Below are 22,902 nucleotides of genomic sequence, written 5' to 3'. Positions count from 1 at the left end.
AGTTCCCCATGAAAAAAAAAATCCAGTACTTAAGTGTGTGATTAACTAAAGAGATTATTTTTATGTTACCGTATATTGCTTTTCAAAAGACTATCAAAAACCCAACATTCATGCTGTTATGATAAGCTTTAAGTGTGATGCCTTTCCATGATAAAACACCATAAAGGAAGACAAAACGTGTAACATTTGATAAGCAACAAAATCTTCATTTGTTTCCCATCACACTGTTTATTTGATCCAAACTGCATGTGCAATCAAGATACCTTTATTACATTGTACACTCTTATGTTTCTTGTCTTTTTTCATTCAATACCATTGTATTCTTTCACTATATTTTTTTTATTTTCAATAAATACTGTGGTTACTCCATTACCAGATGATCTCCTTTAGTTATTTTTCTCAGCACAACTGAACTAAACCCGAAGACAGAAAAGACTCATAAGAATAGGATCCGGTGTTTCAAGCTTGACTCAAACCATGTCCAAAACATTCAAGCATTTATAACTCGAGCTTGTGTTATATTGTAACTCTGTTGCTTCCCCCCCCACATTGGTTTGCAATACGCTTGGCAAAAAGCCATAGTAAGAAGTCATCTGATGATACTTGTCAAACCAACTGTTTATTCTATGATGATTAGCAAATTTGTCTGTTTATGTGCAAATATTCATTCTGTATCATAAGTGTGTTGTTCAAAATTAAAAAAAAAAGATTTAATTAAAAGAACATGTAAACATTTGTCAGCTGATTTATTGTTTGCTTTGGTTTCACGAGAAGAACAGAACAGAACAGAATAAAATAGAATAGACTATTAGAATAGAATAGAATAGAATATCTTGATCCAAGGCACAGGAAGAAACTCATGTTTCAGAGATTTTGGAAGTGACAGCTATTCTGCGATTCTTGAAACTATAGCTGGCATTTATGATTTATAGCAGGATTGTTTAATTCAAAATGTAAATTCAAAACATAAATTTAATTGCATTGAAATTAATTATTCTAGTGCAGATTAATCAAGATTCTATCTAGACAGGGTACCGAGCCATACAAGCACAAAAAGGATTTTTATCAGATTTTTTTTCCAAACTACCAATGGGCCTGATTCCAATTTCTGTGACACTTTAATTTGAAAGCTTATTAGGGGCAGCAGGGTGGTGTAGGGAGTAGGGAGACTACAGCATTGTCACTGCTGAAGTTTCCTTGAGCAAGACACTGAATCCCTACCAGCTGGTCTGTAGCTGAGCCTGACCTTTGACCTCTATGTGAAGGGGGGGCAAGAAAAAAGGAGAACTTCTCTTCAGGGATACACTCAAGTGAATGCATGACAGCGCTCCTTGCACATAGAGGTAAGTCATATATCGTCGACTGCTTGGATGCAAGCAGACTCAATGATTTCACTTGTGGTGGATTCAAAGAAAGACAGCAGAAGGGAGTAAGATGATGCTGACATCTAGTGTTGTGTGATTGTACAAGACCAACAAGTCAATATCTGGACTCATGCATTTTATTGAAGCTACAAGTTTAGGATTAATAACAAGTTATTTCATAAACCATGACAAGCAACATGATGTTTTACTTCTAGGACTTGGCTCCCAGCCCAACAACAAGTGTTTCTCCTCGGAATCTCCTCATCATGGGTTTCCAGTTGATCTCATGTGGTGTGATAGCCTGTTAACAGACTGTACATTTACCCAAAGTATTTCTACAGCAGCATTAGAACCCTTCCTGACTCAAAGTCTGCTAGTGCTGTGTGTGTGTGTGTGTGTGTGTGTGTGCGTGTGTGTGTGTGTGTGTGTGTGTGGGGCCGGGGCCACTTCATAACTGTCAGCCCCGCCCCCCCCGATACCGTTGCGCCTCCCATTCAACAAGACGCACTATCGTTTTATTCTTCTTCTCTGTTGATCCCGTCCATCGTATTCTTCATCAGCTAAAACGATCACAAACTAACTAATAATTAAAAAAAAAAAGTACCGTAAACATGGCTTACACGACCGCAGGCGGGACTAAGAAGAAGGTCTGCTACTACTACGACGGTATGGGATATCCTGGTGTCTGAATATGAGGAGCCCAAATTGGGGCATCTGGCAGGCTAACGCTAGCCGCTTAGCTAGTGCTGTTGAATGTGTAACTGTGCACGGCTATTAACACAAGCTAGCTTAGCTAACGTGCCACTTGCTAGCGTTAATAACCGCCGTTTGTGTGGCCTGGTGTTAACTAACGGCACCCTGCCTGTTGACATGTAACGTTAATATAAAGCACAGATAACGTTATGTACATTACAACGCGTGTAAAGTGCCAGTGAGAATAAAAAAAATATAACGTAACATCAACTAAAATGATGCGTGAGATGATGTCGACGTGAATGAGCTTAACACTCATTATCATCAGCAGTTGCAACCATGGACCAGACTTTACCATTAATTGCACCTCAACACATAATTCCCATGTTATTCCTATGGGCTTGGACAGTTCAGGGAATGGTTTCCCCAGAAATCTAGACCCACAGAATCAAAACTTATATTTCTGAGGCCATAAAGTGGCATTTGCAAGTATTTCGTTCACGTTGTAGTCTGGCCTAATTGATGCGTACTCACTGAATTCAATGTTTATGCCTCTCTGAACCCAGATGAGCAACGTTTCACAGGAGGGGAAGTCGCCCTGACCCAGAAAGTGTCACTTGGGATGTCCTGGCTTTCCTGTTTTTGGGTTTTGGGAGAGATTTAATCATGTGCACAAATATTGACCAAGCTGTTCAAGATGATAGGAATAACACAGGCTTGTGCAAATAATTAGTCTTCTTGTGAAATACTCTACTTTCCTTGTTTATTCACATGAAGTCCTGGAAGTCAGTGTGTTTTGCGTGCCAACATGGCCACCTGACACACACCTGTACAGCACACAAATTCAGTCTTAGCCTTAAAAGGGCTCTTGATGGTTTGTGTCTCTGTGGCTTTCAAGTATGTCATACTGCGAGTTGTGAATATGCTGTTTAACCTGTTATAATTCCCTTTGCAGGTGACATAGGAAATTATTACTATGGACAAGGGCATCCCATGAAACCGCATCGTATCCGCATGACTCACAACCTACTCCTGAACTATGGACTTTACAGGAAAATGGAAATATATGTACGTTTCTAACCACTCTGATTTATTTATTTAGCACCTTTTAACATGATGCAAGATTTAAATGAAACATATGCAATTATTACCTTTTTTTCCTCCTTATTTTCAATCAAGCTGCTCTGATTCTTTCACTTTGCAGAGACCACACAAAGCCACAGCAGAGGAGATGACAAAATACCACAGCGATGATTACATCAAGTTCCTCCGATCCATACGGCCAGACAACATGTCCGAGTTCAGCAAACAAATGCAGCGGTGTAAGTGATGTGTGCTTACGTGCTTCCTTACTGCGTCATGGCTTCCTCACACAGGGTTCACACAGGGTTCCTGGGAATCTCAGGAATATCGTGGAATTTTGAGAATGGTATTTCAGACGGGGAAAGTCTGGGAATTTGATAAATTTTCTGGGGAAATCAGGGAATATGCCAGAATGTATTTTACAGCTTGTCTTATGCATTTATCGTATCAGATGGTGTCTTTTCAGCTGTTTTAATATATTGTATGACAACTTTTCCACAGCAAGCACACGTGTTTTGGAATGCAGATTCTTTAGAAGTTGTCTGAACTGAAAAATAACATCAACAAACCAGGAAGGAATATGTTTTTAGGTCATGGAAGTGCCCTGATTTAGTCATGGAAAGTTATGGAAAAGTCAGGCAATTTTACAACATTACACTACACACACACACACACACACACACACACACACACACACAGAAACAGTTAAATTGCTTAATTAGCTGTGCTACTGTAAATCTCTTGTTCCTGTTTTGTTGATGTGCTCACATCAGTAATTGAATGATTTCTTGTTGATTTACATGTGTTATGCTTCATTGCTCTCCCTTGCAGTCAACGTCGGAGAGGACTGTCCCGTGTTCGATGGCTTGTTTGAGTTCTGCCAACTATCCACCGGCGGCTCTGCTGGTAAGTTAAAGGAAAATATGTAACAAGTGAGCAGTTTGACAGGATGGGGGAGTGGCACCTCCCTTGTCAGCACAAAGATGAAATGCATCCCCCTCTGAAAGTCATTTCGATTTCTGGCAAAAATGTGAAGGAAATAAGTGATTTACCTACCCATCATCCTCTTTGTTACTCACTTAGTAGGGATGAGACACTCTGTTGCAGCTCCAATTTGTGATTTAGGTTGATAACGTGTGTGTGTTATTGCATAAAAATCTTGCCTAGTGCAGCTTTAAAATATAGTTTACTAAAATACATTATATTCAAATACAAAATATTAATTTTGTGCTATTAAACCTTTTTTAAGAGTGTCACATTTTTCCAGTAGTGGATATGTCATTTTGTTGCAAGGCTCTTTCGCTCAAAAAATCACTGCCTGTAAAATCACAATAACTGGGTGTAACATCATTCACAGCATACAGTCTGTTGACAAATCACTGTCAGCATCACTTCAGCATCACTGAAGAGCCAAACCAGTCATTACAGCTGTGTTTGGTACCTTAGGATTTAGGGATTTGGCTTCAGAAGCGATGCTGGAGCAGACCTTGGGTGTTTGTGCAAGCTGTAGCGCTTGTGCTGTGCAATTACACATGCGTATATTTAAACCTGTGAACTTGTAACTGAAACAGATGTCTCTTTTGCACAGCGGGTTCAGTGAAACTGAACCGACAGCAGACTGACATCGCGGTTAACTGGGCAGGAGGACTTCACCACGCGAAGAAGTCCGAGGCCTCTGGGTTCTGCTACGTGAATGACATCGTCCTGGCCATCTTGGAGCTGCTCAAGTGAGTTTCACCGCCTGTTTAAGAAAACTGCCTGTCAAAAACATGACAGCATTTCCATTTCACACACTGAAATTACGCTGCCATTATGTCAGAAATATGCCAGTCAGGTATAGGCTCATGCTCGCTTAGGGCAGAAACATTGTCTTGTAAAAGTTGTTTTGTGAGTTCTGCATTTTCTCTTGAGAATACAACCAAACAGTGCAGCCTTTCTGCGTGTGTTGTCCCTCATCCCCAGGTACCACCAGAGGGTGCTGTACATCGATATTGACATCCACCATGGGGACGGAGTGGAGGAGGCCTTCTACACCACAGACAGGGTCATGACCGTGTCCTTCCATAAATATGGGGAGTATTTCCCCGGGACTGGAGACCTCAGGGTGAGATGGATCCTTCATTCTCACTTATGTACTTACTTAGACCATTCAAGTTTTATGTTAAATTTTTTGTTTTCAGGTATGAAAACAACAAAAAGTGGGATTGATTGTGTGAAAAGAACAGCAATACACACATCTGTACAATAAGAATGTAACACACAACATTAAGTGTTAAGTAGTTAATGTTTTGAAAAGGCGTTTTTGTCTTGTTGATCTGCTGCGGCACTTTTCACTAATGATGACACCTCTGTGATGAATACTCTCTTATTTGAAAATCATTTAGAGTATATTATTATATTATTTAGTAATTTATCCGTGTGCTGGTCTGTTATCCCTCATGTTCTCCAATGCCCTTCTCTGTTCTTAGGATATTGGAGCTGGAAAAGGCAAATATTACGCTGTCAACTTCCCACTGAGGGATGGCATTGACGATGAGTCATACGAGAAGATCTTCAAGCCTGTGAGTATGCTGCTGTAAATCAGGAAAATGGCAAATGTCTCTTCAGATGTTCCACTGCACAGTTGTATTATGCTGTTGTGTTGTCCACTCAGTATTATTGTCATTTTCAAAATACACTGGATCTGATGTAAAAATCCCTTATGCCATAACTGTACTTAGGCACTTCGAAAGCTCTGAAACTTTGCTCAAATGTTAAAGTGTGGTTAAAGTGTAAACTATAGTGATCAAGTGAGCTCCTCCCTTCACAGATGGCCTGTTGAATTAGGCCCAGGGATACATGAACACTAACTACCAGCCTCCAGGAACCACCCAGATTATCACCTTTATTACCCAGCATTCCAGTGCTTATACCTCAGTAACAGATTTAAGATTGTGTGTTCTGACACTAGGCTCGGGCGATTGGGCGAATACATCAGGGATAGGTGATGAATTCAGGTGGAAATGAGCTTGTTCATTTAAAATGTAGCCTGAAAGTGCAAGACACTCGAATGGGGAAGTACACACAGGGACAAAAATCATGCTGAAATAGATTTTGAATGTATTTAGAGCCAGCACAGAAAATAGCCTAACACACAACAACATTTCCCAGAGGGGTGCGCTGGTTTTGTCCTTGCTTCTGCTTCCCCATTTGAATGTCTTATTCCAGTGATTCTCAACCTTTTTCATATCAAGGACCCTAATTTAGTCCACATTAGAGCCACAGATCCCCATTTGATGAGATTTTGTCTCTCTGACCCAAATCTGAGAATATTTGTATTGTCAGATATGATTTGGTCCAGAATTCCATGACTTGTATTGTAGGTAGAGAGATAACAGAGAAACTATGATCAAAACAGTCATTCTTCTACATTCTCTAATTGTGTTAACTTCATGTAAATGAAATAATGGTGAAGGTTCAATAATTTCATAATTCATCAATTTGCTGTGGAACCCCTGAAATCCCCTCAAGGACCCCTGGTGGTCCCTGGACCCCATGTTGAGAACCACTGTCTTATGCTACTACTTCCTACTGTGAATGCATCGTGACCTGATAACTTGTTAATCAGTTTTTTTCTTGATTGATTTAAAATGTAAAAAAAAAAAGCCCCTGTCTTTGCTCAATTAAAAGACAGACTACATTTCAATTCAAGCCATCACGTCTAAACTGCACACACACTTTCTGATTGTCTGTCATCCCCCACCCGGCATGGACGAATACATCAGATCATCCAACTTATCCAACTTAACGTGACTTACTGTGTAACCGTCCGTTGTGGCTCTGCAGGTGATGGCCAAGGTGATGGAGATGTACCAGCCCAGTGCCGTGGTTCTTCAGTGCGGTGCAGACTCGCTCTCAGGAGATCGTCTCGGCTGCTTCAACCTCACCATCCGCGGTAAGGAGGCCTGCACGTTTACATGAACTTGTGGGATAAATGCTGTTATTTCCATGTGATGTTCAGATAGTTCTGGACTAAGATTAGTCTTAAGAAACCAGCTAATCCTAAATGAACGGGAGTCATAGAAGCAACCGTGTCACATTATCTGATTCTTCTATGACTGCCATTCATCTAGCATTAACAACCGATGCCACAAGTATTACTCTATACCAGTGGTTCCCAACCCAGTCCTCAAGGACCCCCTGTCCTGCAAGTTTTTATTCCATCTTTACTCTTGCACACCTGATCCCACTGGGGCCTACACACTTTCATGCTGCTCTGTTCAGGTAGATCTGTCTCTACCAATCAGCATTAAGACCTTAACTGGATCAGGTGCGCAAGAGTAGAGCTGGAACCAATACTTGCAGGAAAAGGGGTCCTTGAGGACTGGGTTGGGAAACACTGCTCTATACTCTATAACTCTGTCTTTACCAGGCCACGCCAAGTGTGTTGAGTACATGAAGTCCTTCAACCTGCCGCTGCTCATGCTGGGCGGAGGAGGCTACACCATTCGCAACGTGGCCCGCTGCTGGACCTACGAGACCGCTGTGGCTCTGGACACGGACATCCCAGACGGTCTGTCACTGATTCCACATCAAAATACCAGTTAATATGAATGATGCTATTGATAGGAATGAACACTAATTGTACTTGTGGTTAAATTAGGAAGTGATAGCCTAGAGGTTAGGGAAGTGGTCTTGTGACTGGATGAATGTTTTGCTGACTGACAGTGGAAAATCTGGGTGGGGGAAACTGAATGAGAAACTTACAGCTTAAAAAATGAAATATATTGTATGAAACTGTTCAAATGACCATGGCAGTTGTAGCCTACCTGTAGTTGTGGTGGATGCTTCTATCGAAAGTGCATTACAGTATTATGAATGCAAACATTTTTTATCATGGGTAGCCCCAGTGGGAATTGAACCCTTTACCCTGGTGATGTTAGTGCCATGCTCTGCCTATTGAGCTACAAGGCCACCACCCTACCTGTATCATCATGTGTTGTAAATTAGAAGAGTTTCATTTTATTTCAACTACTGTATGGCATCATTGTTACTCTGATAGTGTCAGTTTCCAAAGCATATGGGTAGGGTTGGATATCAAAAAACCTATTAGGACTGAACTGATTTTTGGTATCTATTAATTTTAAGGCATAAAAAAAGGTTTGAAAAGTATTGAAAAGCTTCAAAATTTTAGATTCTTAACGTGATAACTTTTTTTCATGAGAAATTGTTCTGAGGAAATCCATTAACCATGGTCTGATTCTATTAAGAGAAACAGAAGGCCTGTACAAATGCTATGCAGAATATAATTTAATCTATTGCGTAATGAAATGTGCTTTTATTCAGCAAAGAGAGGTATCAGAAAAGAGCATCAGCTTAGAACCAGCAGAGCATTTGAAATATGGATCTAAAAACTTCCAATAGTACCCAGCTCTGCAAGTCAGACTGCAGCACTTTTCATGGTTTACCTCCCTCTGCCCTCTTCAACCTGGGTGGCAGGGGGATCCGGGGATCGCTCTTGAGGGGAATGTTATACGACTTCACCTCTAGAACGGGACGGCCCGGTTACTTCCTTACCCTGCAGGGAGCTGACAAAGCAGAATGTCTCCGCCACTGAGTGTGTGTAACGGAGAGAGAGAGAAGACATTATCACAGCCTGTCGAAAGGGCCAGCAGTTCTCTTAATGGAATTTCAGGACATTAACTGAACTCCTCACTCCTTTCAATATATCCTCTCCTCAGTGAGGGATCGGTGTAGGTTATAAATCACATTAACAGGTGTGTTATCGCTCCTTTTTCATTCGAAAGGACAGATAATTTGACACTTTGTTTTAACATCAGCCTATAAATCTTTTAACAGCCGTGTTCATCTTGGCCAAGACAGTTCGCTTACTTTTCCCAATGATGTTTCTATTCCAGAACTGCCGTACAATGACTACTTTGAGTACTTTGGGCCTGACTTCAAGCTGCACATCAGCCCCTCCAACATGACCAACCAGAACACACAGGAGTACATGGACAAGATCAAGTATGTGTAATAATTTTATAGCAGCTTTTCTTAAGCGTTTCAAAGTCATGCAAATATAAATGGAACAAAAAAGTGTAGAGCACAATATGGGTCTTGCTAGTATTTTCAACAATATTTTTATTGGTGATTGACGATTAGGCAAAACGTTAGATATGATAAGATAGCATCAATAGTGTCTTTCTTTTTTTCTGGCCACCTTAATGGAAATGTTAAGTGTTGAAACATTCAAAATGTAATTCAAAATTGTAACAGTCCACTGCATACAGTAAGTTACTATAATATAATTTCCTTGTATTGAGTTCTTGAATGTGTCCTCCATTTACATATCAAATTAAGATGACAGGAGACAGCAGAAGAATAAGCTCAACTACCTAGATCTATCAACATTACAGGCAACCGTTAGTAATGAGTGCAGGAGTCAGAGTGTATGGTGTAGTAAACAATGTATATGATGTGATGTGTATATATATATACAGTATGTATATATATATATATATATATATATATATAGTATGTATATGTACTGTATATGATGTAGTATGGCATTTGCTTGTATATAAAGCCCTTTGAGCCTTGACTGTGATAAAGGGTTATATAAATAAACAGGGCTAGACTATAGAGTGCTTCACAATAGATGCAACATATATTCCTGTGTCCTTTTGAAGGTTCATGTATGAAAATTTACACCGTTCCATAGTTACTCTCAGTATCGGCTGACCTGAATGTGTTCCTCTTGTGTGTTTCACCATTCAGGCAGCGACTCTTTGAGAACCTGCGGATGCTGCCTCACGCCCCTGGAGTGCAGATGCAGGCCGTCCCGGAGGACGCCATCCCAGACGACACGGTGGACGAGGACACAGAGGACCCTGACAAGCGCATGTCCAGTAAGAGGCCCTCCATCTGCTTAGAGCAGTGATTCTCAACCTTTTTTCATATCAAGGACCCTAAGTTAGTCCAAATTTAGAGCCACGGACCCCCATTTGATGAGATTTTGTCTCTCTGACCCAAATCTGAGAATATTTTTATTGTTAGATATGATTTTGTCCAGAATTCCATGACTATCTGTATTGTAGGTAGAGAGATAACAGTGAAACTATGATCAAAACAGTCATTCTTCTACATTTTATAACTGTGTTGACTTCTTTTAAATGAAATAACAACAATTCATCAATTTTCTGGGGACCCCCTGGAACCCCCTCAAGGACCCCTGGTGGTCCCCAGACCCCACGTTGACAACCATTGGCCTAGATCCCTTTTGTAAAGCATGTAAATGTGTTACTGTAACTGCTGATATTACCAAGCTCACCTTTCTGATCATGTGGCTGTTATCAGGAGTAATATTGCTTCTCAGGTTGTGATCAGATAGAAAGACACAAAGTGCTGTGAGTGTTGCTGCAAACAGAGAGGCCAAGAGCTCAAAGAGCACAAGGAGCGTTACATCATTTGTGTAAGTTTGACTACAACTTGCAACATTTGTTGAAAATACAAATGCACTGGAGAAAGTTAGCGATTGCTCTGCTTGCTCTCGAAAAAAGAGGATGAGGAGCCAGTTCCAAAACCGAGGTTGTAGAGAAAGTTGCCATCACTCATTGAGAAACTGCGAGAATCTACTTACTTCCCTCCAGGCGCTTCTAATTTTGTCTCTGTCTGCCGTAATGTGTGATACAGCTATAAGTGAGATATGTTCACCTTGGAGCCCAGGGGGAGCGCCCCAAAACATGCTGCATCCAAAACACAAGGCACATAGATTGGAGGAGATGCACACCTGCCATTAGGGCTGGGTGATAATTCAATATTATCGTTTATCGTCTTTCAGTGGAATCATATCGTGATGATATGAAGATATTTTAATATCGTGACACATTTCTGCTGTCTAAATTGATGATGACAAGCAAATTTTACTTGAAAACTCTCATAAAATGAGGTATGGTAGGAATGTCAGTTTTGTTTGACATCACACCTAACATTACCATTCGATTCAATGAGATGAACATTAATTTGATTATTTAACGTGATTTTGCATACATGAACCATATCGTGATATATATTGATATCGAGAAAAATCCTTATGATTATCATGATATTGATTTCAACCATATCGCCCAGCCCTACCTGCCATGACCAAACCACTGAAAAAGGCTCAAGTATATTTTTAAAAAAAAGTCCTATGTGAAAGAAATGTCCTTCTACTCCTTCACACAGCACACCCAGCATTAAAGTGAGATATTTACACCTCTAAACAGAAGCAATGCATTTACACTAGACCAAGGCAGGAAACTACCTCTTCTGTCCACCGGCCACATTGTCTAGTAAATCCCCAAATTGACCGAGCACTCTCACTACTTTAGCAGCCAAGTAGATTTTTAGAACACAATAGGAGCGCCAAACGATGGTTGGTTACCTGCCAAAGTGGCTTGTAGGATAGATGAGCTTGAAAGCCTGAGCCAAAACAGCGGCAGGTGTAAATTCCCTCCCTGCTCAAGACATCTTTGCTAATTAAGCAAGGCTGTCCTCCACAACACTTCCAAGTCGCACAAATATGCTCGTGTGTCTGTTAAACCACTGCAAATATGCGATAACACTCAAATAACCTCATGCTGCTGCTACCGCCAGTGCCTTCAAAACAGGTAATCCGTCTTGGCTGTCATTGAAAACCGTAAATCGTATCTAAGCATGATGTCTTCTTGTCTCATTAACAGTTCGAGCCTCAGACAAGAGGATAGCCTGCGATGAGGAGTTCTCTGACTCCGAGGACGAGGGAGAGGGAGGCAGGAGGAACGTGGCCAATCACAAGAAGGGAGCGAAACGGCCGAGAGTCGAGGAGGACAAGAAGGAAGGCGAGGAGAAGAAAGCTGGTGGGTATTCTGAACTGGGATAGTGAGGGAAACTAATGGCGGGCTTATTATTCTACAGTGGTGAAATGGCATAAAAATATGTTAAAATCTGTTTTTGTTTTTTGTTATTTGTCCCCGCTCCAGAGATTAAAGAGGAAGAGAAAGCAAAAGACAGCAGTGCTGAGAAGACTGACTCAAAAAGGTGATACAAAGCAGTCATTTGACCTCTATCAGTGTTTCTATTTGTCTAAAAAGTAAAATTGTATTTAGTCTTTACAGATATATGTGGTCCCAAGAAAATACCTAGAGTGTTTTTGTTTAATATTTACTCACTATTCTTCAGAGGCATTCAGATCTAGTTCTTATGATTCTATGCTGTTCTATATATATCTATATCTACTAGATATATCTATATCTAGTTTAGAGATTTTGAAAGTGTGTGTGTATGTAATTTGGATCAAAAATGTATCTAGCTGACCCTTACCCAATAGCATCTAGTTGCGTCTTGAGTCATCTAATGGTGTTATTATGAACACCATTCGATTTGAATTCAGAATTTGATTGTAGAAGTTTAATTTGAAACAGCTATTCATTAGAAACCTCACATGCTGCAACACACCATTTCCCATAACAAGTCTAAAGCCCTACAGTAAATCTCCAGCTGAAATGAGTTTGACGCTCATCATTCCTCATTTTTCTTTTGGCAGCATCAAGACTGAGCAGACCAGCAGTGCCTGAAAACATCTTTTTTTTTTAAATTTTTATTGTGTTCGTTTTTTTCCCACAACGCAACGGTGCTATCCGCCCATCCCTTTTGGATCCAACTCTCAACCGACTCCACATCAGAAGCATTATATTTATTACCGATCTCCATGTCCTAGCTGTAAATCTGTTGTGAACGTTAAGGTTTTCTCTTTTGTGTGTTGTAGCAGCGGATTTCTTGAATCCACCGATTCCGACTTGAATCTGCCATACTTCTTCCTTTGATACCATTTGAATGCATTTATTCCAATGTGCTGGACCTTCTGAATGAAATGTCAGCCTACTTGTTTTTAGAAAATTATGTGAGTATAGGTCTACCCGTAGATTAACCTACAAGGATTTCATATGTTTAAGATTTGATATTTTGCATTTGCCAATAAAATTTTTTTATACTATTGCGTTGAAATGTATTCCTCTGTGAGACTAGTACTGTTGTGTTGTACCCACAGATCCTGGATGGATAGAAATGACACTTCCTAGTGTATCATGGTAACTTTTGGTGCACCTAACATGGCTTCCAGAGAGTTTTGATCATGAACATATGAAGTTAGAATGTTCATCACAACTGCCATTGGGATGTTCATCCAAATGATGTTGTTGCCACGGTAACACACCAGCTTTCTGAGTCTCATTCACCAAATCAACACTGACTTCCATGACAAAATTATCAAAAATTATATGCCAGTTTATTGTAAGTGCGTCAGCCCGATGACCATTCAGTAATGTATATAGATTTGAATGGGGGCTTACCTTTCTATCAATTCAATTTCTATGGTTGTACCCTTGTGTCATGGAAATATTCAGCCACACGGGGGCGACATAACCTAAAAATCCTCACTTTGTGCAAAGGGCTTTGGTGTTTTGGTTCTTACCTAGAGTGGTACGGCCCACTTCCGGACTTCTTCACTTTGTAAATAAACGTAGACGAACGAGTACACAGCTTTTTTTTGTATGTCTTTATACAGATACAGCATCTCCTGCATCATTTGAGGACAGGTAGAGGCCGAGTGCTGCAGTGGGAAGCAGGAGCGCTAGCCCTGGTAATTGCTGTTGTCGTAAGGAGAAAGCTCTTCCCCAAACTCCGTTCAAAAACTGGCAGTTAAATGTTTACACGCTTATCGGCAAGCGTACATACATAGTAGAACATATTATAAGATCTTTGACGAATCAGTACTGTCTTCTGGTAAATTCGGCAAATAGACGATCCACCAAGAAGGACTTTATTTTAATAAAATGACGATGTATATAGATTGTTGACACTGCTCGCTACCGCCCACCAATGTAGCTACATTTTTGTGGAGGAAGCTAGGGAGTAACAGTCGAACCAGTTCTAAAAGTTGACATTTTATTAAAATACGTGCTGTTTGATGTATTGCATGTATGCCGAATTGAACGCTGGGTCCTATTGATTCCTAAAGAGTCTTAAGTTATGTTTTATCAGGCATGTGTATGTCGTAATTATCAAGGAAACCTTAAACTGCCAGATTTTTTCAAGGGCGTTTGGTGTTATGTTCTTGCCATAGAAGAGAGAAAGACTCGTGTCGGGGCACTGAGGACACGCAGGAGGCAGAATCATAACCAATGCTAATGAAGTGCAATGCAGTTGTTGCCCCAGGCTAAAGACATAGACTGCTCTGATGGAGAGGTATGTATTGTTGTTGGCTATAATGAGGTATGTAAAATGCACAGTTATGACAAGACTGTTTCGGTATAGCCTTTAGCCTAAGGGTAATCATTTAATGTTTACAGCCCTGCAGATCATACCTGAGCAAATTTCACATGCAGAAATTCAAGCTAGGCAAGCAGAGGAGCCATAAAGGATGAGCATCTGACTGAGGTAGGATGCTACTTTTGAAGAGTGAGATGTTGGGAATTGAGTGGGAATGTTTTGGTTTACCCACATTCACCATCTTCATCATCATCAAGGCATTCAGGGCCTTTGACCAAGGACGTAGTGGAGGGTAAACTCACCTAAATCCACTTTACCCACCTTTTTATAGTCTTTATGGTGTGAATTCATATAAGGTAGTATAAACTGATGTAAATTTCACGAAGATAGGGTGTTTTAGTAGAAAAAGAATAACATGAATCAATGCTTTTCTGGAAATTGAACTGAATTTTGTTCATAAATGGTGGTTGTGATTCCTTATGATGATCTGTGACAGGTCATAAATACCCACCTTTTTATTCACAGCCACGTTGCATTTAGGCACATTAGGTCCTATTGAAACAGACATCAGCCCCACTCCGCCTTCCTGCTTCTTGAATAATAACAACCCATCCCCCTCTTGCAGATGCATGATTGCATAGAAAGCAGTATTGGTCACAAATTGATCTGCGTGCTAGACAGCGTCTCAGACCAAAAACTGCTCGATTCAGGCTGCTTATTATGGAGCAGATTTGTGTCTATCCATGCTGACTATGCAGTTCTCAGTTCACTTCCTCTTTCTGATCAGGACTACTAGGCCTGCTGAACTAAAACATTTGACACACAACTGAACAAATCCGACCTCGGGCTGAACTTTGGTTATGCAGGCAGTCACGTTTAAAAACAACACACTGTGATGTCAGCTACAGGCCAACGGATCCCAAAGTGGTGTCTGGGGACCTTCAGGGGTCCTTCAGGGGGTTCCAGGACCCCCAGCAGAATAAGGAATTGTATAATTTCACTTTTATTTCGTTTGAAGAAATCACAGGGCTGTTCACTCTCCTCACTGTTGCCCAATTCTGTACCAAATCATATCTACTAACCAAATTCTTCTCAGATGTGGGTCCCTGGGTTAAAATCTTACAAAATAAAGGTCCATGGCACCAAAGTGTGTCTGTTTTGGAGGTCTTGACTTCAAAACTTTTGGGAACTTCTGGTCTGTGACACTGCATTTCCCCTGTCTTTAATCAGAAACTTAAAGCAATTCTGAGGAGCTCTGAAAGTCATTTGCTTGCTCAGCTTTAGCGGTGCACAACACTTCTGTTTCTAGTAGTTGATTATTCTGCAGCTTTTATGACCGATTAATCGATTATTTGCATTTGGCAGAGTGCATGCCATGTCTGCTGTGTCATTAGGCGTGAGCCCAGTGTTCATTATCAATACTAATCAGTTTTTGTCTGCTTTTGCTCAACATGGAAATAACTTTTACTTCTCTCCTATGAAACATTTGTAAACGTCCAGCAATAGAGTTGGAAATAGTCTAAGAAAGGTCTAAAAAGGGCCAATCAACTTCCAAATTTGCAACCTATTTTCATTGAAGGTGAGTCTTGGTTGGCAGCGCACTTGTCAACAGATCAGATGCCAAGTGAGAGGCTGCTACTGATTGCAGGAGGCCAAGTTCCTGTCAGGATCAGCTGGGAGGTGAAGCTGAGCTGGGTGTTTTGGGCCAGTTGATACAAAACTCAGCTTATAGGACAGTGTGTGGTGTGGAGTGAGCTCACATGTCTTGCGATTTTGTTGAGATTTAGAGATATTTAGTGTCAGAATACCGTATTCAAGTGCTTTTCTAAAGGAATGTTTTTTGCATATTTCTTGTCATATTACACGCAGAGTATTTAGGTAATTTGCTTTTCTCATATCGTTCTCAGGTACAGGTAAACATAAATGTATGCCTTCCGTAAAGTCCCATGTATGTCGAGCTTCATCTCTAACCACGAGGCCCTTCTGCTGGATGTATTTTCTTTTTATTATTCTGCTTAAATCAACTTGGATACACAATTAAGCAATTTCCTCTTAAGTTACAATTAAGTCCTTGTCCAGCTTACTTTTTACTGCCATACTTGATTTTATGTGGCATAAAAACTCCCTGTATCCTGGACTTTGGACTCAAGCCACAGGGCTGCTGCACCTCAAATAAATGTCTTAGGATATGATTAATCCACTTAACCTTAGGTAAATCAAAATCAGAATTAGACTCCAGACAAGCGCTATTACTGCCATAATACCCTGGAGTAATACTGTTTTGTTTCTCCACCAAGCCTGGGAAAGAAAAAAGACAGATGCTGCTCAAATTTTATTCACATTTATTTTTGCTTTTAGTGTGCTCACAGAAAATTAGAACACCTTAAGCAGAGGAGTTTAATAGCAATTTTTGTAAGCAAAGTTACATTCCATCTCTAAGTCAAATTGGTCAAAGCTTCTCCAGTATTTACAAAAGAAAAAGAGACAAGATGCTACACAAACATTGCATCTGATAGAGATTCCTTAATTTGTCAAAGACCACTGAAAAAGCATTGTCTGCTGTAATCAAAACATACCACAGTATATAAACAGTAACCATTCCACTTATCACAGCTTGGTTGAGTTCAAAATTGCTTAAAAGGTCTTCCAGGATGACTTTGTTTATTGTTATCTTACAAAATGAGCGGGTGGAAAAAAGAGCTGCAAACTTCATGTGCTTCTTGAGATCAAGATTTCATTTGTACAATAATCACAGTTAAAAACACCCCGCCTATACATACTTACACTTTATTAAGGTCATAAAACCAGCAATAAACAATAAAGCCTATACAACTTGTATTTCTACTGAATCACTGACTGGTACAGCTAATGAGAGGTGAAAAGCTCCTATGATTTTATATGACTTCCTAAAACCTAGCTCTGGGAATTGTATTTTTTGTTGTCTTATAGTAAAAATGACTTAGTGTTGTAAACCGCATGGTCCTCTCATGGCGTATAGATGTTGGTCTCGTGTTTTTTTTTAAGACTACTCTTTACATAATAGTCTGTGGCACATTTCCCAAGCACAAGGATGCCACTTCCAAATCCTTTTCCCTTGCCCTCCCTGAACCCCCTTCATTTACATCTCAGCTGAATCCCCATCTCCTTCATACCATGGGCATGTCCATACATTTTGACAAGTTTACATTTTGTATAAAAATGCAAAAGGAAAAAAAAAACATTTAATACTGATGAAAAAAATATATGGCAGAGTGTGGATGTTTTTATCTGTTTTACATATTTAAGCCACCCACCTCCCTAGCCCGTTGGAATGGAAGTAACAATGGACCGAGATGGGTTTTGTGTAAGGGGGAATGGAAACCAAAAACAAAAAAAAGAAAAGCTTTAAAATATCCCTGGTCGTAGACAAGTTCTCCAAAGCCAGGAACTGGCATCACTCCAACATACAAACAGGGAAATGTTCTTTGATTATCTTTTTTTTTCTCCTTTTTTATTTCTTCCATTTTGCCCTTTGCATCCTCGGCCTTATTCTGCAGCCTCGGCTGCGGCCGGAGCCTCTGGTGACGCTGCCTCCTGCGTTGCCGGGGCGGCCTCCTCCGTTTTGGGCGCCTCCTCGGCCGCCTTGGCCTCTGCCGCAGGCTCGGCCGGCTTCTCCTCCACCTTTGGCTCCTCTGCGGGCGCGGCGGCCTTGGCCTCCTCGGCGGGTTGCTCAGCCACCGCTGCCTCTGGCTTGGCCTCCGCCGGGCTCGCCGCTTCCTTGGCCTCCTCTGCGGCAGGTGCGGCTTCTCCCTCGGCGGGCTTGGCCTCCTCGGCCGCGGCCCCCTCTGCGGCCTCGGCCTTGGCCTCCTCTGTGGACGCGGCGGCCTCTTCGTTCTCCGCCCCCTCGCCGGTCTCCTTTTTGGTCTTCTTGAAAGAAAAGCCGCTGAGCTTGAAAGACTTTTTGAAGGAGAAGCGCTTTTTCTTCTTCTTGGGGGTCTCGTTGCTGGTGGAAGGCGTGGCGCCGTCCTCGGGCTTCGCCGCCGCCTCTCCCTCAGCAGCAGGAGACGCAGCCTCTACCTTCTCCCCATCTCCAGCCTCTGCCTTCTCAGCGGGCGCAGGCTCTGCCTTCTCTGCCTCCTCTTTGGGGCTCTCCTCAGCTGTGGCGCTGCCGTTGGCCTGCACCTCCTCCTTTCCTGCCTCGGCGGCTGCAGGAGAAGCATCCCCGTTTGCTTTAACATGGCCGTTTTCCTAAAAAGAGAAGCAGCGCCTATTAATACCATGTAAAGAGCTGGCACAAATTCAAGAGTGTAAAGTCGACCGATGCCTCCTACAGACGCAAGGGGCAGCAGACACCACAAAATCAATAGTGACAAAAGCACAGGCTCTTCCTTCAGTGTTATGAAGCCCGACCTGGGCTCAGTGTTTTCACTTTACGCATGCTTACAGTGCAACAGAGACGTTGTTTAGGACCGGGCATCTAAAAACAAAACTCATGCATTAGTTTCAACAGTCCAACGTGTTCACCTGTCCCGTTTTTGCCGAGAATATAATTCATATCATGAGCTAGACGGAGCGCAGTGCCTCGACTGGATCGCAAGGGGTCGGTGCCTAGTCGCTCCAGCAACGGAGCGCCAAGGCAAAGCAGCTGCTCATTAAAACAGCAGATGCTCATTAGTCCACCAGATCACGAAGAGCAGCGTTCAGATGCATTTCACTAAAAAAATAAAATATAGATGGGCATTTGAACTGTCATCATCCGTATCAAACTTTAATAAGCAACAGCTAATAACACCAGCCTCTGTCTCACTGGAGCGCACAGTTGGGTACGAGGCTCTCCCCTCCAGTGTGATAGTAGCCTGCCATCTCCACTTTCTAGTCGAGCATCTGTAACAAAAGGCGTGGTGCTCAGACCGGAGAAAGCCATTGTTGGCGTCGTGCATCTTGTCTCGTTCCCCAACTTCCAAATGCATCCAAGCAACTCGATTTACGCCAAACCTCGAATGAACAATCCATTATTTTACCAAAATCTGTATTTTTTTTGGAGCGAATTGATCCATTTTACCAATAAACCAATCAACACATGGCTTCATTCTAATCCTACAATGTGATCACATTCACAGTGACTTTATCCAAACAAAGGATTCACCCTCTGTACCACCGAGGTTTCCTAGTCAAAAACAAATTCTTGTTATTTTGTTAATTTACCTCAAAATAAATCCTGAATTTTGACCCCGTGTTCGTTATTTCAGTGAAAAAAAATAGAAATAGCAAATGATCAACTGTTGCTCATAAACTATAATCTGTTCTGATTTAAAATCAAGTCTTATAATTTAGTTCAAACTCCCAACGTGCATCTCCATTCAATCTATCCACAATTACGCACGTATTGCGCCGTTGAAGCGCAGCCCTCCAGAATGCCTATATTCCCCTTGATGAATGTAAAGATGGTTGTAAAATATAATTTACCTGTCCATTGGTCTTGGTTGGTGAAGCGGCAGCCTCTCCTGGCTTTTCAGCCACGGTTTCGCCCTTTGCAGCTGTCTTGGAGAATTGCGCTCCCATGCTTTTCGCTCCAACAAAGAAACTCAACCGATCCAAAAACGAACAAAGACCACAAGCCTCTTTCTTGAAACACCAGCTCTTTGCTGTTGCCCCTCTCTGGAAAAAGTTCACTGGAAAAAAATAAACTAAAGTCCAGTTGCAGTGAAGAAAATTTTTAAAATTGCAGAAAACACTGCCAGGTGAGGAGAAGTAATAAAAATCCCAGATTGGTGGCTGTGTCGCTGTAGACAGGCTGGAAAATGGAGAAATTTCCCTTGTTGCTAATAAGATGCGGAGTCCAACGCCCAAGTGCAGAGATGAATGGGCGCTCCGAGCGATGACGGCACCGCACTCAGATTCAGCCAATCACAGCCGCTATCCAGCGAGTGGGCGGGGTTTAGAAAAAGGGAGTGAACAATAGATTGTAGCGCTGCCTTCACGTGGTGTGGGAAAAACCCTAGTCCGTTGAAACTAGATGACAACATTTCACTGTAAATCAACGGAACGATGACTCAAAGCAATGACGACTTTCACACTATTGCAACTAGGATTTTAAGTCTCTGGATGTTCATACTCCTAGAGTGGCTCTTACCAAACCTAATCATCATTTGGTTGTTTCGAAATCAAAGGCTTTGCCAACTCTTTAACAAATAATAGGAAAGCTATAAAAACATTCCAAATGTTAGAAATGATGATTAAAAATTGATTATAGAGACAATCTGTAAAAATAATTATATTGTGATGTTCTTTCTTCTTTCCCTCGTTTACGCTGTTCATTTATTTTATTGTTATTGTCTCCATCTTTATAATTGTATTTTTTGTTAGTTATTTATATTGTGGTTAGTTCTTTTACAGTTAGAGTATTAGAGATTGTTGTGTGAACGGATTTTTCATAATAAAATCATTTCAAAATGCTTTCACACCTTCTAACGTATTTGAAAACGCCAGTCACCACTTAAAAGTTTTCTGTAGTTTTCATGTAGGCCTAATACATATATATATATATATATATATATATATATATATATATATATATATATACACCTTTGGAGTTTATGTTTTACAGCAAATCAGAACTGCAACTTCTACCACAAATGACAAAATCCAGAAAGTAGTTGTGTTGTGCCACAGCGTATCAAGAGTTGTGATTATGTGATGAAATCATACATTTTGTTGTTTTGTTTGAAATTATTATGTTATTCCCCACACCTGACTAGAGATATTGTCTCGTTGGTGACGTCAGTAGTCAGAAGGTCAGAGACATCAGGGTCCATGCCTACTGAAATTTGAGGTGAACGTTATTCTCAACTGGGAAGCTGGTATCTACCATCTTTCCCCCGTGCCGTGAATGCAGCATTGGATATTGTAACATATCTGCAAGGATCAACTTGTCGTGGCTGCTAATTTTCTGTTTTACAAATTACTAAATTGTTTCAACTGCTCAACTGATGAGGCTTTTTTGATTATATTTTGATGCTTTCAGAAGTTTGAATATTAGAAAGTTGATGCTTGCCTAATTATGGATTTATCTGGATTAACTGAAGATGACATAATCATTGGTAACAGTTCACTTCTGCTTGGCAACTTTGCCATGATGATTGACGTTTATTGTAGTCGGTTTAACTGGATGCAAGCTGCCATCTGTCTCCACTGTCTCAGTACTTCCACTTGCATGCTGATGTGTTGATTAAACTCCATCTCTACTTCACCTGTGCAATATCTGTATGGAATTCAATAAGAATGGCAACATATTGCTTCAAATGATTAGTCATTACAGTAATCACCTGCACAGGTTAAGAAGAGTTAGAGCTGATGGCACATTTGAGAAATATTGCCTTGATAACCTTTATCTGACAGGAACCTCATCCTCAGATATCATTATGAGGCTGAAAGAGGGTCACCTGGCTTTGTAGCCATTAATATCCGTCCCAATACAGTAGTGCGGTAGCCTACATTTTATACAGAATAAATTAAATGAACGAATAATATTTAAGTGACCCGTTATGCCTATCAAATGAAACGGGAGAGGGAGGGGCGACAGGCTTAAATCAAAGCTATATAAAATGCAAAAGCCTTGGTTATAGTGAATCCAGGCTTGGAAACCAGGACTGGAAGAACACGCGTGGGGCTTCTTGATCTTCTTGTGCTGCTTTTTCTTTTCACTGTGCTCTTGTCAGCGTGATACAGCGGGATATCGGACCCGGTGATCTTTGCAGAATACATTTCCGCCTCTTTTTAAACATTAAACACTAGTTTTATCCTCTCTTGTCGCCGGTGCTCTCCACGTTTCCATGGCAATGTGAGAGACAGGATGGAAGCTGAGAGGAGGGAAGAGCAGCAGGAGCGCTCCATCTTAGCGCACATTTCACTGGATATAAAAACACAGCAGGACTGTAGCCATAAAGCGAACTGGTGTTGGTAAGTTGGAGACAAACGCTAGAAACCACGTTAGAGTCAGATGGACAGGTGATTTAAGATCGTGGCGGTGAGTTTATAGCATTGTCATGAGAGCCTAGCATTAGCGCTATCTGTAACTGCCATCTCACTGCAAACAACGGAAGTTAGTGAGTGTTTTTTTTTTTTTTTTTGCATTGCGCATCATTACGCACCGTGCGCACTCGTATGGAACGAATCAATGGACATCTACAGTGATTTGTATTGCATTTTTTATGTAAAATATCGTAATACTGTATGTTGAATGCCTCTCAAATAAATCTGCACTTGAGAAATGTTTTGCGTTTTAATGTGATATTCAGTATGCAAGGATCCTATATTTCCCCCCTTAATTCTTGGTCAATATCACATCATCACTTTGGGCGGTTTTCCCTGTAGTGTTGACTGTGTGTTCTCCACTGACAGCACCTTTCCCCCCACTGCCCAGCTGACTTACTGCATTTCCTTTGTGAGGATCTGTGGAACATGAAATGAAAAGCCAAGTAACAATCAGTTCTTCTCACTTCCCTGTCTGGGC

General features: G+C 41.1%; 2 protein-coding genes across 2 annotated transcripts; one reads left to right on the top strand and one right to left on the bottom strand.

The window, feature by feature from the left end:
- The first annotated feature begins 1,897 nt into the window (after positions 1–1,897).
- Positions 1,898–13,113, top strand: LOC139658792 (histone deacetylase 2). Its single transcript, XM_071536961.1, has 14 exons — positions 1,898–2,030; positions 3,013–3,125; positions 3,262–3,379; positions 3,972–4,046; positions 4,729–4,867; positions 5,103–5,244; positions 5,609–5,701; positions 6,966–7,074; positions 7,552–7,692; positions 9,038–9,146; positions 9,900–10,030; positions 11,846–12,001; positions 12,125–12,182; positions 12,688–13,113. Exons 1-14 carry the CDS (start codon positions 1,976–1,978, stop codon positions 12,716–12,718), a joined length of 1,470 nt encoding a protein of 489 aa, XP_071393062.1. The 5' UTR covers positions 1,898–1,975; the 3' UTR covers positions 12,719–13,113.
- A 3,623-nt stretch (positions 13,114–16,736) lies between these two features.
- Positions 16,737–20,103, bottom strand: LOC139658798 (myristoylated alanine-rich C-kinase substrate-like). The gene is made up of 2 exons (XM_071536966.1): positions 19,857–20,103; positions 16,737–18,638 (listed from the first exon to the last, which is right to left on the bottom strand). The coding sequence occupies exons 1-2, from the start codon at positions 19,950–19,952 to the stop codon at positions 17,937–17,939; spliced, it is 798 nt and encodes a 265-aa protein (XP_071393067.1). The 5' UTR covers positions 19,953–20,103; the 3' UTR covers positions 16,737–17,936.
- Between the last annotated feature and the right edge of the window lie 2,799 nt (positions 20,104–22,902).

Source organism: Centroberyx affinis, unplaced genomic scaffold (genome assembly GCF_046629955.1).
Source record: "Centroberyx affinis isolate AG114_WGS23_722 - 3 ecotype Tasmania unplaced genomic scaffold, CSIRO-AGI_Caff_v1 ptg002965l_1, whole genome shotgun sequence".
NCBI lineage: Eukaryota > Metazoa > Chordata > Actinopteri > Beryciformes > Berycidae > Centroberyx > Centroberyx affinis.
Note: the sequence above shows the minus strand (reverse complement) of the source record. Positions and strands in the feature narration are given on the sequence as shown.

Excerpts from the sequence above, each read along its gene's own strand:
- LOC139658792 (XM_071536961.1), top strand. The coding sequence starts at position 1,976 with ATGGCTTACACGACCGCAGGCGGGACTAAGAAGAAGGTCTGCTACTAC. Across the intron at positions 2,031-3,012 it reads GGTCTGCTACTACTACGACG|GTGACATAGGAAATTATTAC; the intron begins GTATGGGATATC and ends TTCCCTTTGCAG. Across the intron at positions 7,075-7,551 it reads CTTCAACCTCACCATCCGCG|GCCACGCCAAGTGTGTTGAG; the intron begins GTAAGGAGGCCT and ends TGTCTTTACCAG.
- LOC139658798 (XM_071536966.1), bottom strand. The coding sequence starts at position 19,952 with ATGGGAGCGCAATTCTCCAAGACAGCTGCAAAGGGCGAAACCGTGGCT. Across the intron at positions 18,639-19,856 it reads CAACCAAGACCAATGGACAG|GAAAACGGCCATGTTAAAGC; the intron begins GTAAATTATATT and ends TTCTCTTTTTAG.